This window comes from Phasianus colchicus, chromosome 11 (assembly GCF_987193195.1).
Source record: "Phasianus colchicus chromosome 11, bPhaCol1.hap1.1, whole genome shotgun sequence".
Classification (NCBI taxonomy): Eukaryota; Metazoa; Chordata; class Aves; order Galliformes; family Phasianidae; genus Phasianus; species Phasianus colchicus.
This window is the reverse complement of record NC_143446.1, coordinates 4,287,175-4,308,678: the sequence shown is the minus strand read 5'-3', so window position 1 is coordinate 4,308,678 and position 21,504 is coordinate 4,287,175. Positions and strand designations below refer to the sequence as shown.

General features: G+C 36.1%; 2 protein-coding genes across 3 annotated transcripts in view; one reads left to right on the top strand and one right to left on the bottom strand.

The window, feature by feature from the left end:
- CENPP (centromere protein P) overlaps positions 1 to 21,504 on the top strand; it is a 128,261-nt gene that overhangs the window by 28,123 nt on the left and 78,634 nt on the right. The gene's annotated exons all lie outside the window — the stretch shown is intronic.
- On the bottom strand, positions 5,716 to 13,487 carry OMD (osteomodulin). 2 transcript variants are annotated; one of them, XM_031609283.2, is made up of 3 exons: positions 11,831 to 13,487; positions 8,335 to 9,295; positions 5,716 to 7,447 (listed from the first exon to the last, which is right to left on the bottom strand). In XM_031609283.2, the coding sequence occupies exons 2-3, from the start codon at positions 9,272 to 9,274 to the stop codon at positions 7,128 to 7,130; spliced, it is 1,260 nt and encodes a 419-aa protein (XP_031465143.2). In that variant the 5' UTR covers positions 9,275 to 9,295; positions 11,831 to 13,487; the 3' UTR covers positions 5,716 to 7,127. The 2 variants fall into 2 exon arrangements, with proteins under 2 accessions (XP_031465143.2, XP_090004165.1); XM_090148039.1 differs by having other exon boundaries at positions 11,897 to 13,487.

Sequence of the window (21,504 nt, the reverse complement as noted above, 5' to 3'; positions counted from 1 at the left end):
GATAGCTTCTGCAGAAAAGATTTTCACAAGGTTTCACTAATATACTTAACACAGAACCATTTTGTAATGCGTGTGCTTGCTGTTGGTATCCAGGCATTCATGAACATACAAATATCTTTGAAGACTGATGTGCTAATTAGTTTGTCATGCTGTCAACAAGATTTACCTTGTGTATAGTTCTACCATCACTTAAAACAGGTGGTGCCAAATACAGCTGTAGTCTAATCCCATGATTTGTCTGTCATCCCTTGGACCAGAAAAAATGTGGTATCAGCAAGTAAGTAATTTCAGATAAACAGAAGGTTTTTTCATCTGCATTGATGTAACAAGTGTTCAGCACAAAGAAGGGGATGGCACAGATGACTACAAAGAAGGAAGAATTGTACTGGAAGAAACAGTATTCTTGCTCAGAATGACTTGAAATGCCCAAATCATCTGAAATAAAAAAAAAAAATGTGGCTCATCTGCATTGGCAGCAGGGAAGCTAGTAGGAAGTATTCACCATGGCAAGCAAAGAATGCTCTTTAAACAATTTTAGCACTTAAGTGCTACACACAGGTATCCCTGTATTTAGTTACTAAGATTTATAAGTGTAACTTCATTTCTAAACAAGCTCTGTTTATTTGAAAAAAAAAAAAAAAAAAGAACACCAGTGTTTCAGGAAAGCCTTGAGAAAGTGTTTAAGATATGCTTTCTGATTTGTCAGGTGTACCTTATTTATCCATTTTTCCTTCTTTTTACCTCCTGTGTCTCATTTTCACAGACTGCCCTAGGAGTATTTCATGGGGAAATCGGGTAAAGAGACACTGGATGAGTTTGGGTGGTAGGCACTGGCAAGTTATGGGAAAGGAAAAAGAAAGTTAAGGTAGCCACTCCAAACCATGGGTGTTTCTGATTATATTTACTTCACCATCTGAAAAGAAATCTAGTATCTAGGAGTGTTTAGTGTCAAAAGCAAGTAAAGCTAAAAAAAAAAAAAAAAAAAAAAAAAAAAAAAAAAACTGAAAATAACCCAGAGGAACTGAAAATAGATATTTGTTTTGCAGGCAGAAACGAGGGTGGGTTTTGTGGATTCTTTGAACTGGCTGATTTTCAGCTCAATCTATTTATCTTGTGCTTGAAATGTCCTCATATCTTAAGACCTGTCCAGAGCTTCAGGCTGTCTTGTTTACTTCTGCTCTTGCCCTTCCCTGAAGGCAGATCAAAAAATAAATTAAACTTCCCTTAAAAAAAAAAAACCAAAATATTAAAGGGCATACTGCAAAAGCTGCTATGAACAGTTCTCATATGTTGAGTGTATGTTGGCAGAGAAAATGATGCCAGTTGCAATGGTAGGGCAGTTCTCTCCATTTTCTGTGGGTTTAAGCAAAAGTTTAGTATTTTTCATTTAATCCTTAGTAGCTTAGTACTAAAATATTACAAGAAAGCTTTGCTATCCTCCTCCATTGAGATGAAAGTGAGGACTGGTTGCTGATAATTCTCTGTGAGGCACTTGTCTTGTTGCTGGTAAACCTCCACAAGGGCTGAGTTAAGCAGAGCTGGGCTTCCAAGGAGAAAATCTTTGTTCCTTTGAGGCTCCTGGTTACGAATGATTTCTCCAGGTTGCCTGCAGCAGGGACTAGCACTGTCTGTGTAGAACCAGACTGTGTGATGGGGGCAGAGGGTGGGAAGAGGGAAAAATTAAGATGGAAACAGAAAAGGGACCTTATCTCTCAGAGATGCATGGGTTAATAGAGGTATCTATGAGGAAGAGTGCCATAGAGGTGATGTTAAGATATTCCTTATGAAAGGAAGCAAAGCTGAGTTTACATTTAAACACTCAAATTAACTTGTGTTTAAGAGAAGATGTGTTTTTACAGCTGCTTAAAGACCTTGGCCTTCATTACGTGTCATGGGCTCTAAAAGACAACGTTGGCAAGTTCTGTAACTTTCAATTTTTTATTGGTTTTAAATGTTCTTAGAATGAATTATGATTTATTGCTTAGCTTTCTTATGAGCACTGGAAATCACACAATGTGAGCAGTGTACAATTAGTTGTAAGGCAACGTAATGCCTGTGCTTATGCTGGGTTTGCATTCATTCTGGTAACAAAAAGCCAGAGTATCCAAAAGGGGGGAAGCAGCCTCCTGATTTCTTCTTGAGCCATGCCCAGAAATCAGATTCAAGTTGATATGATACTACGTAAGAATTGTTGTACACAACATGTTAAGCAAAGTATGTTCCAATTCAGCATCCTTGGGGGATGGGGAGGGTTTTGGAAATGGTATTAAATCTAAGATAAACAGCCATCTTATCTAAAAAGAAGGCTTAGAATACTTGAGATTCAGAATGACTGAAGAACTGGAGATAAGGTATTTATGCATTTCACTGTTTTTTATGAAAAGTTACGACCGTTTCCAAGGCTCAGTTATTTAGAATAAGCTAAGGTCATGGTTGGAGCAACCAGCTGCAGAACAGACAGCTGGAAAATGACCTAGTGATTGTATGAGCATCCTTCCATATGTTTCTGATTTATAATCAGAATTTTTTAAAGCTGAAGACGTTACATTTATTCTTTGCACTTCTGGAAAAGAAACAGACTACTTGTATCAGTTACCGAGTTTTAAATGAATAAAGTATATCTTAAAAAAAAAAAAAAAAAAAAAAAAAACAACCATGCCCAATTGTAATCAGGAATCAAATTATTCCCAATACAAATGGTAACTGGAGTAATGCTACTGTCTGCTATTCACTCAATGCCCTGTACTGAAGATAAATTCTCTTTAACTTTTACGTACTTATCATCAGTTAAATTGCAAATTAAAAGCCAGCCTGCTTCAATTTATTAAAATGGCTTAGAATTACTAATCAAATGGAGGTGACTTTTTAATAACAGTATCACTGTTTTAGAGCCATTGCTATACATCTATGGAAATGCTAGAGATGAAGCTTCAAGGCTCACTGGCCTTATAGGCATTTTAGTTTGATATTCCTGTCTTATGCTCCTTACATTATTCATAGCATCTCCTTTATTCACTTATGGTTAATCATCATATTTGTCTGCTTTGTGCTCTCGTGCATTTTAACAGAGGAAGGATAGTTATTTTTTTTTCTACTGATGTTAAATTTATGACATGAATTACAAGATCAAGGTATTTAATTTTCTTTTAAAGAGCCCAGATTGTTAGTAATGTAAATTTGGGATAAAACTTAAAGCATCATATGATAATTTTGTGTATTTGTCAAGTTCTATGACTTTAGGTGTTATATGCATTGATTGGTTAATTCTGAGAAGTTTATACACCTGTAATGGTACAGGAAAATGACTATGAAATCCTTAAAATCTTTTTTTTTTGTACATAACTTTTTAATTTAAAAAATAGTATATTTTTATTTCATATAGGAAATTCCTATGTTTATTGCTTGCAGTGATCAAGTTGGGAAACAAAGAAGGAAATCGTTTCATGCTATAGGAGAAAATGGAAATGGAATATGTTAGAAGAAGTCAAAGAAGAAAGCTTGAAATGTAAACCATCTGTTGTCTATAAAGGGAGTTTCTGTCCTAATCCATCTAATTTATTATCGTAATACTGAAGTAAATATCTCAAAAAGTAATCTTCATCAGTATTAAAACACAACAATCAAGAACAGAAAAAGGAAAAATAAGTTCCTGCTGTTCTGAGACTAAGGGAAGAAATGTGGACAGTGGGGTTGAAACTATTGTTACTTTATTTTTGCTTTTTTCATTATAGCTGTATCTTACAGTACAGACAGTGGAAAAATCAGTTTGTCAGTCATGTAGTTCTGAGAGCTTTGGTTTTGTAGTCAAAAGCTTAATTGTAACTGAATGTTTTCCAGAAATCCATGAGATTTTCTCTATAGGCTTACATAGGTATCAGAATCTTAAATAGGTATTTTTATAGGTATTTATTAGAGCAGTGCTTTAATAAAGCCTTGCTAATAACCACGGATTGTGAACAGTGCTTAGCTTAGATTTCAAGAAAGTTCCATCCTTGTTTACGTAGGTAAGACTTGGAAAACACAGTTCTTCCGAATAGTTACCCCAAGTTGAAAGTAGAATTGGAATTCCATGCTTATCAGTTACTGTGTTTTCTGGTTGTGTTTCTGCTGGTATTTTAATTAGGATCAGGAGCACATTTGTGAAGTGAATCTTCTGATAAGGCCAAGTTACTGTATTTTGATTTGTATCACAGATCTCTTAAATGTACCTGAACTCGGTTCCTTTTGGGTGTGGAATCCAGAAGATGTGTGTAGTTGGGGATGTACCTGATGGATTGTACTGCTCATGGATTTCATTAGTTGCTAGTGCTAGTCTGGAATAAACATCCTTTCCTTCAAAAACCGAGGGTGGGTTTTGTGGCCTCATCACAAGTATTTTGTGTACAAATCCACTGCTAGTGCTTCACCTTAATTGCTCATGTGGACACAGTACTGGAGGCCAGATCAGGCTCTGTTTCTGTTTGCTGACCCTTCTGCAAGCAAACGAATCAGACTGTTTGATACTTATTTAGTTCTCAGTTTAAGAATCTGTTTTCTTTTGAAAAGGCCTGTGTAATATCCTGAAAATAAATAACAGAGCAAACACCCAGGTAGCTGTGGGGGTCAGAACTCTACAGTGCACTTAATGTCTATGTGGGCAGCAGAATGGTGTCCAGTACAGGAGCTGGTGTTGATGTGGTACCGTCTGTTACTACTTTCAAGTCTTGCTCCTGAGCAGTGGGAGTCAGATCATGACATTTTTAGTTTTCATATGGAACTAGTGTTATCTTTTCCGTGGATATCACTTTACACTTAATAATGTTGAATTTGCTTGCTTTTTTAGCATCCTGGAAATTGGTAATTCTTCACTAGTTCTTAGCATTTTGTCATCATCTCATAGATCAGTCCAGTTAGTTTATTTTTTGCAAATATATTAAATAGTTTGCTGAACTCCTACCCGTGGACTCCCTCCATAATGAGAACTGACCATTTATTCTTAAGCTGTCTCTTATATTTTATTTGCTTTAATCTGTGCTATCACCTCTTAGTCTGTGGCAGCTTGGTTTTTCTCAGAATTGCTTCAGAGTTCGATGTAGACTGTTTGGAAGAGTTTTCATGTGAAATCCATATGAATCCATACAAATGAGTTTAATATAATAGTTAACATTTTAGAGCTGTATTACTGATGTATCTTTTAAACTTCAAGAAAAGTAAGCAATTAATTGCTAGAAGTTTGTCTTTAATGGAACTTCAAAAAACATAGCTAAGCAGACAGTTTCTGATCTTGTGTGTGTGTGTGTATATATATAATACAACTACTATAACTGAATAGTGGTTTTTTTAAGGCTGAAGAAGTCTTCAAAAAAGTGTCTTAATTTTGACTGTGCGTTCTTCACTTAAAAGCTGAAAGAAATGAAGATCTACAGTTAATATACTACGTGTTTTTGTTAATAAAACTATAAAAGCTACAGACACTTATGTTTAACTTTGTGTATGTAATATCCATGAAGTTTTTGAAGAGTTTAAATATAAAGAATATATTTATATGTTCCTATGTGAAGCTAGAGTGTATAAATGTTAATTGATTTTTTTTTTTTTTTTAACAAAAAGAAGATACATTCTGAAAAGCTGAAGCTAGACGTTTACGTTTACCATATCTTCATGGTCACTACACACGTGAAAGGAAAAAAATGTGGGGGCAGAGGAAAGAAAGAAGATTGAGTTAGTTCACATAAGTATCCAAGTTGCCTATGATATAATACATTTTGTATGCATAGATTTCTCAAAGAATTTGTTCTTAAGGATTTGGTTATATACATGTACTTACGAGGCCTTAATTTCAATTTAGAAATACAGACGCATGATTAAGGTTTTTCAGTTTGTTAGCATGTTATTTGTTGCATTAGAAAACAAAATATACTAAGAAGGGCTTCAAAAAGTATCTGATACTGTAAGAAAGCTAAAACTTTTTAGAAATTCTTGTACAAATTTGCTCATTTCTATAATGCACTTTTTTAGTTTCCCTAAACTTAAAGTGTAATATAAACGTGGCAGTGTGATGTGTGGCTTATTGCACTTGTGTTCTTCAGTGAAGCGCTGAAAAAAATGAGGAATTTAATTAAACTGAAGGCTTATGTGCTTTGTGTGCTTACCTTGTAGTAACTTGAATCTCTTTAGGTATAAGACATAACAAAATGCTTTCCATAGCTCAGACAATGTATGCTACTTTTCTTTGGATTACTTGAAGCAATTTTTGCTCAACTTTCAAGCAGGGGGTGCAGCTTATTGGTATTGGTTACACTGAAGGATAGTCTAAATTGTTAATAAAGCCTGGAATGCCACTATGTGTGCCTGCTCTAGTGATGTGCAACTCTAATTAAAGCGTTACATTTTTAATTCCTTCTGAACTAAAATAGTACTTCTGTTTTACCTATGCTTTAGTCTCATGGTTCGGAGTTGTGTTAATGCACATCATTAAAACCTTTGAGAAGTCATTCATTGCCTTCATGTCTAATCAACTAAAATCTTTTTGAAAGACTTGTGATAGCTGAAGCACAGGTTGAGAAGTAAAGAATACATCTCGGCACGACACTGCACAGACAATACATTAAGATCTGAAACCCAAAAGTTTGATTTTCCTTTTCAGTTAGATACTGAATGAATCAACATCTGTATTTGAGGAAGATGTGCAACAACATTGTGATCTTTTGTGATCTTGCTCTCAAATGTTTTTCTCTTGTATGTCTATTTTCTACTATTTTCTTACTACTTCCAGTTGAACATCTAGCTGGACAGATTTTTGATGTTGTCCACATATTCCTGTTGAGCATGACATCTGTGCTATAAACATTTGGCAAGTTGAATCACTTTAGAACATGGAAGGTCAATTTTCTACTGCTTAGGCTGCCAACCCACAAATAAGTCCATCATCAGTATATCATACTGCTACATTGACATGAGTATTCTTGCTGTTAGTATTATATTTTTTTCTGCATTGCTAATGGCATATTTATATGCACTAAAATTCTATCTCTGCTTTATAGATTATAGCTTAAAGATCCCGAAATATTTAACTCTGTTCTAAAATGGGCACGAATACTCCATAAGTAAGGAAAAATTTCTATATGTACTCATTAACAATGATTATTTCACCAAAAGTGAGGAAAAAAATAATTGTTTTCTGCTTCGTGCTCTTCCTCAGTTTCTTGATCGTGTGTTTCATGATCATCTTCTATTTCATCGTATTCTTCTGGTGTTAAAAGTCGTCGAAACACTGCTGTTCTGATTTGTGTTGACTTGTTGGCATTACTGTTTTGTTCTCCATAGTAAATGGTTCTAATATGAGGGAAGCAAAAGAAGGCATATGTGCTTATTGGAGCTGTTAGCTTATTTTGGTCCACCCGTATATAGGTTAACTGGTTGATGTTCATTGGATCAATAGATGGACACATCAAAGTAACATTTATCACTGTAAGAGAGAAAAATATTAGTTAAAATACAGAAAATAAGGTTATATTTAAGAAGTATTTCATAATTGAAACAAATTTTGGAATTTAAAATGGAAAATTTGTGATGCATCATATTATAGTAGCCTTTCCTCTGTTTTAAACCAGTTTCATACATGACAATTACAACAGTTCTAGAATTTGCAAAATATAAGATTGTGGGGTAAAATGTATACATATGCGTGTGGCTGCAACTACAATCTTAATTACTCTTTTATATGAATTGCATATTTTTCAATTCTTATGTGATTTTTTCCAGTTGTTTTATCAAAAGAAAGTTTCAAAGTGATTTTAGGAATTAAATGGAAAAAAATGCGGAATATTTACAAAACATCCACTTGGAAATTATGGCAAAATAGAAAATTAAAATCCTTTCTAGTTTGCCTTTGTTTCTTCTCAGCTAACCAAGGATACGTTTACATTCCGTCTTGAAGAAGATGGAACGGTACCTTCGCTGTGCCGTAAGTTAAAAGCTACATAGCACTTATTTCTGAGAGAGATGTTGTGTATGAACTTTGGGTCAATGCCACATTAACTGGTTAGTTCAGAACATCAACAGCTCAATCTCATGTGTCTGCAAAGAGGGGTATCGTAATACTTCTAGAACAACATGCAAATTTGGATGACTCCTGGCTTGTAAGCTTGGATTCTATGCAACCTGTCAGCTGTTAGGTGACAGATCTTCATAATCAGTGACAAATAAGTGTTTCTGCTAGTTTTTGATTTAGGCTAAGTGATTAACTCTAGATGGTAAAGAAAAGGCTCATTCCATCCTCTGCTCCTGACAACCAACTCCAAATCCCATTTCTACATTTTTCTGCTTTTCAAGAGTGAAGAGCTATCAACATACTTTCAATGTCATTGTCTTCAATATACAAATGCTGCAGACTTCTTGGAACATAGAATACTTGTTTCAATTTGTTATGTCCAAGGTTAAGTTCTAAAAGGTTTTGTAGATTAATAAAGGTGTTGCGTGGAATGTTCTGCAGGTTATTGTGAGACATTCTTAGGGCAATGATCTTGGGGAGTTTGCTGAAATAGTTTTCTGGAATATAAGAAATGGAGTTATTTTCAAGAGAGAGATACATAAGTGACGACGGCAGGCTAGGAGGCATGGTCTGTAATTTGTTGTTGCATAAGTTCAGCTGCATTAAGTTGTTCATGACTGAAAAGTGATTTCCTTTGAGTGCTGAATCGTCAAGAAAATTATTGCAGAGGTCAAGCATGGTTATGTTTGGTAATCCGTCCAGTGCAATTCCAGGTAACTGGGAAATCTTATTGAAGCCAAGGAGGAGTCTCTCCAGAGAGCTGGGAAGTGGGAAAGGAAATTGATCTAATTCGTTATGCTGTAAATGAAGCTGCACTAAGTTTGACAATTTGGCAAAAACACCACGATCAATCAGATGAGATTTAATTTTGTTGAAGCTCAGATTAATTTCTCTTAAAATGGTAACGTTAGTGAATGGTCCTGCAGGTACAGCTTCAATATCATTGTTTTGCAGATAGAGTTGTTGGACGTGAGCAGGGATGTTTGGTATTGTTTTAAGCTTACGATGGTCACAGTACATAGATAGTGGAAATTCTGGTGGACAAAAGCATTCTCTGGCACACTCAACTGGAAAAGGAAAGTGAGGAACCTCAGCTTGTGCTCTTGGATTAGAGTTAAAATAATATGGATGTTGATGATCTGGCTCATCATATTCGTCCCCAAAATCGTAATCTTCGTATTGGCAAAATACAGCAGTGGTCCAGAGGAGGTAAATGATTGATAGCTGGCTCAGAATCCCCATATTTGAATTTGTACTTCTACCCTGTTGATGAGAAAGAAAATAGGATTCCCAGGTAGTCATAAGTGAAATCACATATGAATCTCTCAGTTTTGAGGAGAAGCAGTATAAAACTATTGTAAATAAGCAGAATAACACATTTTTTTCACAACCCTGTCAATGATACTACTAGCAGAAACATTTTCTAGTTGGGATCTTTCAAGAAACAGCCATAAGCAACTATACTGGCCTTGAAGTAAACTGAACTTTTGCTGTCTGAATTCTGGTTATGAAGAGCTTTCTACCTGTGCTGTCCCTGATACTGAAGTGCACTGTAAGAGCTGGGAGAAGTAGCAGAAAAATCTTCATTCCTTTCTCACCTATATGTGTTACAGACAAGTTGCAAAAGAACTGTATATATGAAATCATGTGCAATCTGGGTTGTTAGACATTGTAGTTGTTGCATTCTTTCCAGTATAATGTATTAAGCACCAGCCTAACGGATCAGTTTTGGATGGGTGCAGATAGAATCCTTATCAGATCGTATTCAACGTAAAAATAGATAAAAATTGATATTGTATTGGTGGTTGTGTGTTTTGTGGCATTTTGTGATATCCTTCTATTTTCTGCAATATATGTCTGTCTCACTGCAATGCACTAATAATAATTTTTAATTCTTATCACTGTATTTGATTTCAGTTATTGTGTACTGCATATCACATGATATCTTCACTGATAAGCAGTTTTCTTTGTAGAATTCCTATGCTTCAGTAATTGTAAGACCTTTCTAGACCTAATTTACCTTCATAATCACCTTCTAAGGTGAAATAGTGATATTGTGAAAGATAATTACTTGCAATCAATTTTGCCTGTCAAATTTCAGATGCTCAAAGCCAGACTAACACTTTAGAGTACTCTACAGTCAGAGGAACCCTATTATTTGGCAGAGTTGAGTTGTGAATCGTGTCAAGCTGTACAAGTTAGACAACAGGTGAGTCAAAATGTAACACTGCCGATCAAAGCACAGATATTGCTGGAGATCTTGAGACTCTCTCAATATAGTGTGGGAATTATGATGCAGAGAAAAGCAAATACTCTCAGTTTTCTTATAATGCTATTCATGTTTCTTAATCATAGAACTCTTTTTCTTGGTTGTTCTTAGTAGTTTATCTTGTTTTACCAGGCCTAATCAAAGAGTAATGAAGGAGATGAGACTTGAAAACACTAATTTCGTGTGCCTCATGTTGCTGGCTGATTCCCATTGTGTGACATATTCTATGAATTTAAGGAGAAAGGGAGTCCTAAGAAAAGCAGTAACAAAACCATGGAATTGATCACGTTCTCATAATGTTCCTGCATTATATACATAAGGTGTGCAGCAGTGGTTAGCTGATATCAGTTATGGAATTGTCTAACTCAAATTTGATTTCTATCATTTGTATTGGAACGCTTATTTAATGAAGTTTTGATAATTCATTAAATACTTAAAAACAGGGTTGGGCAGAGTCGGTTGTTCAGAACCACGCTGTGTGTAGGTCCTCAGCAAAGCTGGGTCTCCATATCTCTAAGTATTGTCAGACATCTGAGCTAATGTCGGTGAATAGTTGCAGTGTCTCCATGAAGGCCAATCTGCCACTGCCTGCATTCTATTAATGCATTATAAAGACAAACTTAGTGGACAGTTGCTGAGTTCAGGAAGCAGCTTCAAGAGGAATTAATTGCTTTAGAGATTTCAGGCAGTGTATATTAGAAGAATAGCTGTTTACCATATTTCTAACTCCAAGTCAGAGCTCCTGGTGTCTGCCCATAGAAGTCCTGTCTCTATTGTGACTTGATTTTGTTTTCTGGAGCAGATTTTGACAAAATCTGTTTCTCACCATTACTTCATGTTCTTTGTTTAGTTTTGTTTCTCTCTCTTCTTGCTCCTAGTTCTACCCAGAACTTCAGCTTCATCTTCTGGTTCTAGCCTCTCAGCATTCCTGCTTCTCACAACATTTGTGATTAATCATTTGTTCTATTCATTAGAATGAATTAGAGTGCATTAAAAACCAGGAGAAAAGACACTGCTAAATTCCATATAGTTTGAGGATAAAGCTTACTTAGACCTTCGAACAATTCACTAGACACGTAGACAGGGTAAAGGGAAGAGCTGTAATCACTGCAGATGGAATGATGGTACATAACGGGCTTTACAGAGTGGGAGGAGCTTATATTTTGAGGGCTTCTTATACCTTAGCTGAAGCTGAGTGCGTATTTGGTAGGATGGCTACTGTCCTTAAACTTGAAGTTCATGTCTCAAAGCACTGAGATACTAATGCTTCTTCATGAAGTATTTTTAAGAACCTATTATCTTTAAAATAAAGAATGATGTCAGCTGACGCTGGTAATGAGGGGAGCAGATCAGATGCACATAATATGAGAACTGTGTACTTAAAGACTTGAAAGAAAATAGAAAATCATAGAAGCATGATTCTCTACATCTGGTAAAAAAAAAAAAAAAAAAAAAAGATAAAAAACCCCCAAACCAAGAACTCAGTAACAGTATTGTAAGCAAGGTACCAGCTGAAATCGAGTACTTACATAAGATGCATGAGTTACTCCTCACTGCAAAAGATAATGCAACTGGTTCTTTTTATTCCTGCTTACCAATAGAAGTTACTCCTTGGAAGTCTGGGAAGCTCAAGCTGTAGAAGGGAGCAGCTTAGTGTGCTGATGAAATCATCTGAGCAATAGCCTAACACAGCTGGAGGAAAGAAAGATGTCTCTAAACCATATTTTGTGGTGAGGAGCCTTGTGGGAAGGCAAAGTAAAATAATAGTCTTAGTCCCTCTTCTGATTTGCCAGCGAAAAAAAAAAAGTATTGTGCCACATCATCAGCTGCTGTTGATGCAGTGTCACAAGTCTGCAAAGAGATCCCTTCTTTTGTTAAAATTACTTTTTAAAAAATTTAAAGTACTTTTTCAGTGTTATCGGTTCATTTAAAAAAAAAAAAAAAGGATCTTGCAAGTGTAAGACTTATAAAATATTTCAGAGGTCATGAGTTCATTTTGTGGTTTCTGTTACACTCAATCCCTTATCCAAAGGGTTTGTTCTTTGGAGGGAGGAGGAGGTTAAGAAACAGTAAAACAAAACAAAAAAAAACCAACCAACTGGCCAAAATCCTAACCTTGTAAAAGCTGAGGGAAAGCATGTGCTACACAAAGGGTCCTGATGAATATCTTCAAATGTGCGCTTTTTTTTTTTCCCACTTTTTGTATTTCCTGTTCTGCAGGAAACAAACATTCAGACTATATCGTGGTTTTAATATGTAGTGTTTTAAAATTCATAATAAGTTTCCAGCATGTTTGTGGTAGCTTGTGTACAAAGAGTATGAGCTTTTGTATGAAACGGGCAGGAATGACATGAGAGATAAACCAGTTTTGTGGGATGGATGGATATATTTTCCCCAGCTTTACAAGGGGATAAAAAAAAAGATATTACTGTGTTATTTTGCTGGATTACAGTACTTAGGATATATGTGCAAAAATGGAGAAAAGGGGGGGGTGAGTTTATTGTTGAAGTAGAGAAGTTCTGGATTAGTTGTATGAATCATCAGAAAACTCTAGGGAAGCATTTTATTACACTTTTGGATTGGTAAAAGAATTGCATTATTTCTAAACCTATTGACAAGGAAAATTCTTCATCGAGAAAAGAAAATAACACAATAGTAAATTCTGTTTTGGCTTTGAGCTTCCTGAGGTTGATGATCTATCTGACCTTTCCAAGCTTTTTTCTGTAGCATTGTGGACTGGAAATTATTAAAGAACCAAAATCACGCACGGATTTAACATTTGGAATACAAACAAAAGCATCAGAAGTCATGAGCAACAGTAATGTTGTAGGAGCAGGCAACGTGGAATTAAAATTACAGCAATCACCTACTTATATGTAGGATACAGAATTGCAAAGGAGAGGTTGAAAGAGTAAAATTAAACCTAAATAGTGCCTTGTGAACTGTACTGCATGTAGTTAAGTAACTACCATGGTATAATTAAACCTAAGTAATATCAAACAATGAGTTACTAATTTTTTTTAAGTAATTAGAATATATTCCTACTGATGAACCAGAAAAAGACACTTGAATTTATAACACCAGCCAGTGAAGTGTTACTGACTGCTACAAAATCAGTTGGTTTTGTATTGATTTGCTTTTTAAAGTGGAAGTCAAAGGATATAATGCACAGTTTTGGAAGATCTGTTATATAAACAGTTCAAAATAAAGCATATGCAAGAATTAAAGCTATTTTCTCTTAAAATAAAATTTGACCAAATTTAAATTTCATACCTGATAGTTTTGTGTAGTTTTCAACTTATGATTGTGTCCTGAATCCTTGTTAGTTATTAGAAGACTTGAAATCTCATCGTTAAAAATCCATGATGGCAGAGTAAAAGAGCCTGTCCATCTGAGAACTGTAGCAAAGCTCTTCCTTTACAGCATATATACTTGCAGAAGATGATGCAGGGCCAGCCATGGTACATATTAAGACTCATTTCTTTTTTTGTTGCATGAGCTGTCTTGAATGTAAACAAGTCTACTTTGTCATCTTGGTCAAATCTGTGTGGTTGGGATCATCTTCTAGCTTTGGTCTGAATTGTGGTAGGAGTTTCCTTACAAGGAGGATAATGAGAGGATTAAATTTAACATCATACTCATAAGACAGTTTGTTTCAAAGGCTAGGACAAATCTTTTAAGTAAGTTCACTCAAATGAACTTTTTTAAATAACATGTCTGAAGTTTTACCGTTGTTGTTAACTCATTCAGTTAATGAAAATTGTTATTGTTTTCAACTTTGGCTCTGAACTGAAGGCGTTAGAGAGAAGACTGTTCTAATATTTAGTGATTTTAGGTTTGCTAAGCTTGAACTTAAAATCTTTCTGTTTTGAAGTATCAAAGTTGTAGGCAAAATATTTCCAGAGTAGGCAGAGAATGTAAGCCCTGACAGCGAAGTGGTGTGATTTGTGAATGGCATTGATCCTCATGTAAGAAGGAAAAAATTGTACTGCTCAGCTTCCTTTCCTACATACAGCATTTTCCTTTGAAGGGCTTTGGAGTTTCTTTGGGCTTTATTTTTTTTTCCTTCTGCATTTTTTTTCTCCTCCAAAAACTGTAGTACCCCATATGAAGTCTAGAGAAAGCCTAAAATATCTGCACGTTGTTCACAGAAGCCCATTGGAAGTCCAGTAGCGCTAACTTATGCAGCTTAGTATCACTAAGAACTCTCTGGAATCATGAACTTTGCATAAAGTTCTTCAGCCAGGCCCTGGCTCCACTGTCAGACTTCTGAAGAAAAGCCTCAAGCTCAAAAGTCCAAAATCTTTACTTGGCAAATTGAAGAAAATCTATGTAGATAAGAATTGATGATGTTGATTTGTTGCTTTCAATGTCTGTACAGAAGAAAAGAGGATATGTGATTAAATATAAGAGGAAATTTAAATGCTGTAATTTGGCTCCCCATAAAGCCTGTGGGTTTCAGAAGAAAGAAACAACCTCAGACATGAATTATCCACATTGGGCTGCACTTCAAAGTCAGATTGTAGGCTCAGAAAGAAAATACAGATATAAAACTCTTTGCATCCTAATTCCTAGGTCTTAACTTGTTATCCACAAATGCTGTCAGCAGACCACTAGCAGCCTGCGTGACTGTTGTATGTGATCTGCAAAGTCACTTCTTGTTTGTGCTTGCTATTAACAATAGTAACAGATTGTCGGATTGTTGCAGAATCTGTTTATCCTCTATTTATCCTCTGCAAGAGCTGGCTGGAAAATGTGGGTACTGAAGCATGGAGCTCTCAGCTAATTAGAAAATCAGATTCTGAATTGCTCCATTTTGCAGGGCCTTCAGTCCAGTCAGAGCCTGCCAAGAGCACCAGGTAATAACAGCTCTTAAAGACTTCGTGCTGTTTGGTGGAAAGTCATCCTCTGAGCATCTCCCTGTGCAAATATGCATTTGTAAAGGTTACAGAAAAAGGGGGGTCATTGAATCGTATAAAGAATCTTGCAGAGCTGAGATGATTCTCAATCTACTGAGAGGAGAGCTGTTCAATATGTGAGGCCGTGGCTGCCCTTGACATGACCCTTACTGTGTGACCTCTACCTATTTCCCATTTTGTAGGTGATATTACACGATGAAAGCTCTGCAGCCCTTGACTTATGCAGTCTGTTTTACACAAATTTTTCTGTTTTCTAGGAACTACTATGAAGGATGTGTTGATCAAGAACAGTTCAATATAGAAAAACTAGAACTCAAAAACAATTCCTGAGATTTACTAGACTGAAGATGTTGCACATAATAACCTTCAGTCTGTCGCAGGAAGGGCATGCATTACTTTTGTAGGTGGGTTTTCTTTTCTATAGCAGGAGCGTTGAATTAGTCCTCATGAAGTTTCTGTTGCTACAATAGCAAGTAGTCAAACAATCAATGCAGGCAATAAAGAGTTTAAAATATTAAAAATATTCCTTCTTACCCCCAGACAGGTTGACGCTTCCTCCCAAGTTGGTGTCATCTGCAGACTTATTGAGGGTGCACTCAATCCCCTCATCCAGGTCAATCAGATATTAAGCTTTATGGGTAGAAGTCACATTTTCATACTTTTCCTAATATCTTAATTTACATCAATCTTTTTCATTAGCATTTGTTCACTTACAGTACAGTACAGGTTTAATGCATTTTTGTAAGGTACCTGAAATGTAGCTTCAGATTGTTCCCATGGTTGTCTTCAGTCTGCAAACCATACGTACATAGCTTTCAAAAACCAGCTTTTTTTCTGTAGAGGCTTTATGACAAAGATAAGGGGTAGTTTTCAAGATTATCTGCCAAGCAATTCCTGGATGATCAAACATAAGAAAATGTTTTGCACTGACAGCAATTTCCCTAATGTACAGATGATGGAAGATGCTTTCTCTTTACTCTGTTATTTAGAGTTTATTCAATGACAAAGTCATTGTTTTTACAGTGACTGTTGAATAAATCTACTTGCGTAGTACAAGAGCTTGTAATGCTAGTGTATGAGCATGCCATGACAGAACAGAATCTTGCATTGGATAAAACTCAATATACCTAGACCTGTATCCAGATTTCAATAGTAGTTGACAGCAAAGTTGCAGGAAAGAATATAAGAATGTGACAAGTAATGAGTTATGTTTCTGCAGTACATTTTCTCTGCAGCCGGAAACTGTGACTTGGAAACTTCCATAGAAACACTGAGTATTATTACATGTTGTCATTCATCTGCGCGTGTCCCTGGCATCTTCACTTATAAGGAAAAATATGATCTCTGCACTCTTCCTTCCAACCAGTTAATGCTCTGTTTTTCTGGATTTTCTTTATTTAACTCTGTTTTAAGGAAGATACTTTTCCATACAGCTATATTCTACCAGACGTGAAAGTACATTTGTTATTTTATTTATGGCAAGTAATCAGCCTGAAGTTATTCTACTTTGCCTGAGTAGTTCATGAGAAATGGCCTCTTCTTGGTAGAGCTGAGGCAGTGTCTCATAGCTGTTTCATCCCACCACTCTGTGGTAGGAAGCCTTCTCTTTCTTCTGTCGTTAGCTGTTCTGAGATTCTTGAAAGGACTTCTGACTACTTCTGGTGAGGACTTAAATACAGTTCACATATTCGTACAGTCAGTTGCTTGAAAAAAAACAACTCATTTCTTTACCTGTTCCAAACAAATATGCATGGTGGCCACCATTTCATTAGGGAGGCTGAGGTGATTTAGGCATTAGTTACAGATCTTCCATGGAAATCAAGTAAGTGTTCTTGTTACTGTTATGCTTCCAGCACCTGACTGTTGCCTTTCCCTATGGCTTTTCAGGAACAGGTATGATACATGAAAATATTTATAGCCAAAATATAAATATTCGTAATGCTTTTTCTCTTAATAAATTTTAGCTGAGTTTTAGTCTGGTGATGGCATGAGGCCAGTGCTTTGATTGAGGGGTTAGATTGAACTTCATCAGAACTGAGCCTATGGGGTAGCTGCATTTACGAATCTCAACATTCTGTGTCTCCATAAGACAGCCGTCCAAAACTCCCATCGCATCTTTGCCAAGCACTGGGCTTTTTGTTGGAACTTATAAATCTGTATGCTGTGAAAGCAATCAGAGACATGAGTTGTTTAATTGTTTAGAACTGCCAGTGGGTGAACTAGATAATGGACTGACCCCCTTTAGAATGTGTAAGTGGAAGGGCACTCTTTGGAAGGCGAGAGCAGTTACTTTACGAAGCAATTGCATTTCTTGCAGATGTATTTTCCATAATCACATATTCTCATCTTCTCAGGTTCCTATGCACTCTGCCTTTGGAAGGGAACTGTTAACATGAGACATGTGTTACCCTTTCTGTTCTTAGCACAAAGCAGAAGCAGCAGCAATACACATCTATAATATACAGCTACTACTGCAGCAAGACATTCCTGATAACAGCAGTAATTAAAGATTTCTTTATGCATGTATGCTTCGGAGGGAAGTGCGTGTGGAAAACATCTAAACGATTTTTAGGTAGTGTGGTAAGAAACTTTTTTTTTTAATATGCAGTGTTTTAATTGCATTATCTTAAATGATCATACAAGGTTTTAATAAGGAATAATGACTGTATGGGAACTGCTGAGTCGCGGCCTGAACCTCTGATTGATCACCTGAGGCGAGCAATGAGGCAGCCCTGGGAGCACAGGTGAAAGCAATTCACCTGTGCTGCAGGAAGGGGTGGAGCCTGGCTGCACCTCTCCTAGACCCATTTAAGAGCTGACTACCAGTGGGGAAGGATCTCTCTCTCTTTAGAAGATCTGCTCCACTGGTCTTTCCTGAGCGAGCCCACGACACGGGTAAGCCTCCTATTTATTCTCTTTGTCTCGCTGTGCCTAACTCTCTTGCTTATTTCATTATTATAACATCTTAATATTATTTGATTATATAATATTCCTTTATATAACTTTTATTGATTATACATGAGTTTTTTCTTCCCTCCTTTGAGTAGAAGCAGTAAGAAGAATGCAGGATGCTGAAGACTTTCAAAATCAGGCTTGGTTTCTACTTTTCTGAAATGTTGTGATTTTGCATTCATTATGAATGCACTTTGTACAGGAATACTGATTGTTGCAAGAAGACATTATCATCAAGAATTAGTTTTCAGTAGAGGCAAAATACACAGTAATTACAATACCAATTGCATTGTTTCCTACAGATTTTACCTTGACATTGGTTTCAAGGAAAAACAGTGGCCTATTAACCTTCTACTAGCTTATTCCATTTTATATTCTGATAAGTTTATTGCTCTAATGTATATGTAAATGCTTATAGCTAATCTTGATGGTTATTTGATGAATAAGGAATCTCTTACCATGTTTAAGAAAATACTTTATGAACTCTGGCTGTGATAGTGGTTGATGGAGGTTGGAAGCACGTTTCCCTTTGCATGGCATCACAATAGATTTTGGCTTCGGTTCAGAGTGTGCCAGTCCTATAGGCCCCAATATAGAAACAGTTTGTCAAGTGTAACATGAAGCTATTAACTTTACCAGTAGAGGTAGATGTCTGCATGCAGTGTAGCTTCTATAAATATTCTAAATCTTTTATCTCAGAATTTTTGGTATTATGAGAAGATTCTGCTGGCTCTTCTTGGAGGATAGTATTATGCGTTTAGTGAGCTTGAGGGCAGAGTATTACACTGTACTGGCATGTTCTTAACAATTCTGTGTCTCTGAACATTGTTTATCTTTCCTCTTGTATGTTGTCTTATAAGCATAAAAGTTCTTCACAAAATCAGATTTAGTATTTGAGGTAATAAAAATGTTTGAAAGCATATATAGGAGGTTAACATCTAAATGGGAATTGTATACAGAAACATACATGAAAATTCTGTTATTAGGAAATAAGAGGAATTCTGTGGAAGTACTGATTTCTGGCTATGAAACTTTTTCTTTGAGCGAGTAATAACACTGCATTACAGCATTTCTGCTGGAGAAGTGAGTTTACATTGCTTACATTATTCATGCTGAATTATGCAGTTCATTATTATACTGCTGCTTGAATCTGAGCCTCTCTTGGTCAAGTTAATACATAAATGGTTTCTTCAGTTCTTCATGCTGAAAGGTTAGTCCTGTTACTGACCCTTGTTTCATCCTGTAGAATAGAAAGAAGATAAGGTTTGAACAGAGCTGTAAGAAAAAGGTTAGTGTGATGTCTGAATGTTCTTGGTGGCCCTAAGCAGGATACAAATGAAGGCAGGACAGTATATTTCATAATGGCAGGCCACTTTCCTTTTGCACAAGGAGGAAAGAAGGGAGTTAAGATATTCTATGAAGAGTGCTTCTGGAAGGAAAGTGTTTACTTTGGTCTTTATGTTTGAAAAGCACTTGTAACATGAAAATAACACAGGCTGAATAGTTAAGAGGCAAGTTCTTGCTTGTGCTGGTCACTTGCTTTCTCTGCACCTCAGGGACTTTCATATCTTTTGGCAAGCAGTCAGTTAGTTTTATTTTCCTGCTGTCTTCAGAAATTAATGAGGGACTGATGATTTAACAGATCTCCAAGTGTAACTGTGAAGAGAACTTACTCATTTCAGCATTTCTCCCCTTGACACCATACTTTGTGAAGGTGCTGAGTAATAAATGAGTAATGCATCTGGCTTATGAGATGTATTGCACGAGCTGCATAGGTGATCTGTATGTTTGCAGATAGCCTAACACGTCCTGGCTTGTTAGCTGTACACTGATGTACAGGGACATACAGCAGGGACACAGTTATAGCAAGACTTTCCTGTATGAAAATGTGTGGGATTCTCATCAAAACTGTATCCACAATGCTGTTCTTCCAGGGATATTGTAGTCTTCAACTTCTTCCTGACTATGATTTTAAGAGAGAAGAAGAGTTTGGACAGAAAAACCTGGTTGTATGCTATTTCCTCTTCAGTCATTGCAACATAATGGTTAAATCCAGTATTGCGTTGTTGAGTAGAACTGTTCATATTTTATGTGAAGAACTGCAAGAAGTCTGTCTGCTGGCAGCATGCTCTGTTGAGCTAAGTCTCTGATGGCTAAGGAAAGCTTTCAGAAACATCCTCACTTCTTGTTTCAAAGCATTGATTTCTTTTGGAAATTGCTTAAATATCAGAAAGCCTTTCTGTTTGTGCCTCGCGCTGTCTTCCATTTCAGGTGATCCACTGGGTATGCACAGTAATTCTTACGTGTATCTCAGCAGATAATTTTGGACACTGGTATGTGATACGTGGCATCTGGAGTTTGAGTCAGATTTTCATTTACTCCAGGGCTTTTCCGCATGTTTCCTATTAGCAGCTTTGTTCTCAAATCTCCAGTCTTCCCAGAACGAAGGAAAAAAAAAAATGAGACAATCTTCAGTTCTCAACATAAAAAAAGGAGGAAAAAAAGAAAAACACAGGCTTCAGATTCTGACTTTATCATTATATTTGCATTAAATTAAAATAGAATGGAAAACATTAATGTTTCTTTTGCCTGCTGTGGTGGATGTTTGTTTTTCTGGATCTGCAGTGCAATAGTTTAACCAGAAGTTTTCTCTTGAGGCTGCAAAGTAATGAGCAGTGATGATTGGGGATATTCTTAATATTTTCGTTTGAGTTTTCATCTTTTCCATGAACTTCATTGAAAGCTAATGTTCATGTTACTCATTTTCTACTTCTTACTAATTAGTCATTTAAGAAAATATGAGTGAAGTAGTTCTTGTTTTCCTACATCGCTCTGATTAGAAAAAAAACATCTGTAAACTCTGAGGAACGGAGAACAAATTGACAAAACTCAGACTTGTTAAGTTGAAACATCTTGGATTTGTTCAGCTTCAGTAGGCAATTTTTAATGAAAATTTGAAGTTGCTTCAACTGATTCCACTGAGCCAATTCAACTACTTGTAGCATTTTTAGTAGTAAATATCAAGATGTTAACTAGAATGTTAGGCTTTGAATGATTTCGCTGCCTAGGTTTAACTTAAACTTGTAAAGAAATGTTGTAATGTTAGTAAATGGCCAACTGCAGTTGAACAGGTATGGTACCCAGCTTAATGCTGGTAGCTGCAGAGAGACAGCTGAAATTGCTTCTTAGAACACACATAATTGCTTTTGGAAATTGTTAAATGTTTCAAGATTTTTTAATAGTGAAGTTGTGTTGGATTCCATAAACATGACTTCCTGGATTTAGCTGCCGTGTCAACACTTTCAGTGAAGGCATAGGAGTGGTTAAAGCCT

Bases quoted from the DNA above. Each gene is read 5' to 3' on its own strand.
- OMD (XM_031609283.2), bottom strand. From the start codon at position 9,274: ATGGGGATTCTGAGCCAGCTATCAATCATTTACCTCCTCTGGACCACT. The intron at 7,448-8,334 runs GTATGTTGATAG...TCTCTCTTACAG, and splicing joins TGAAGACAATGACATTGAAA to TGATAAATGTTACTTTGATG.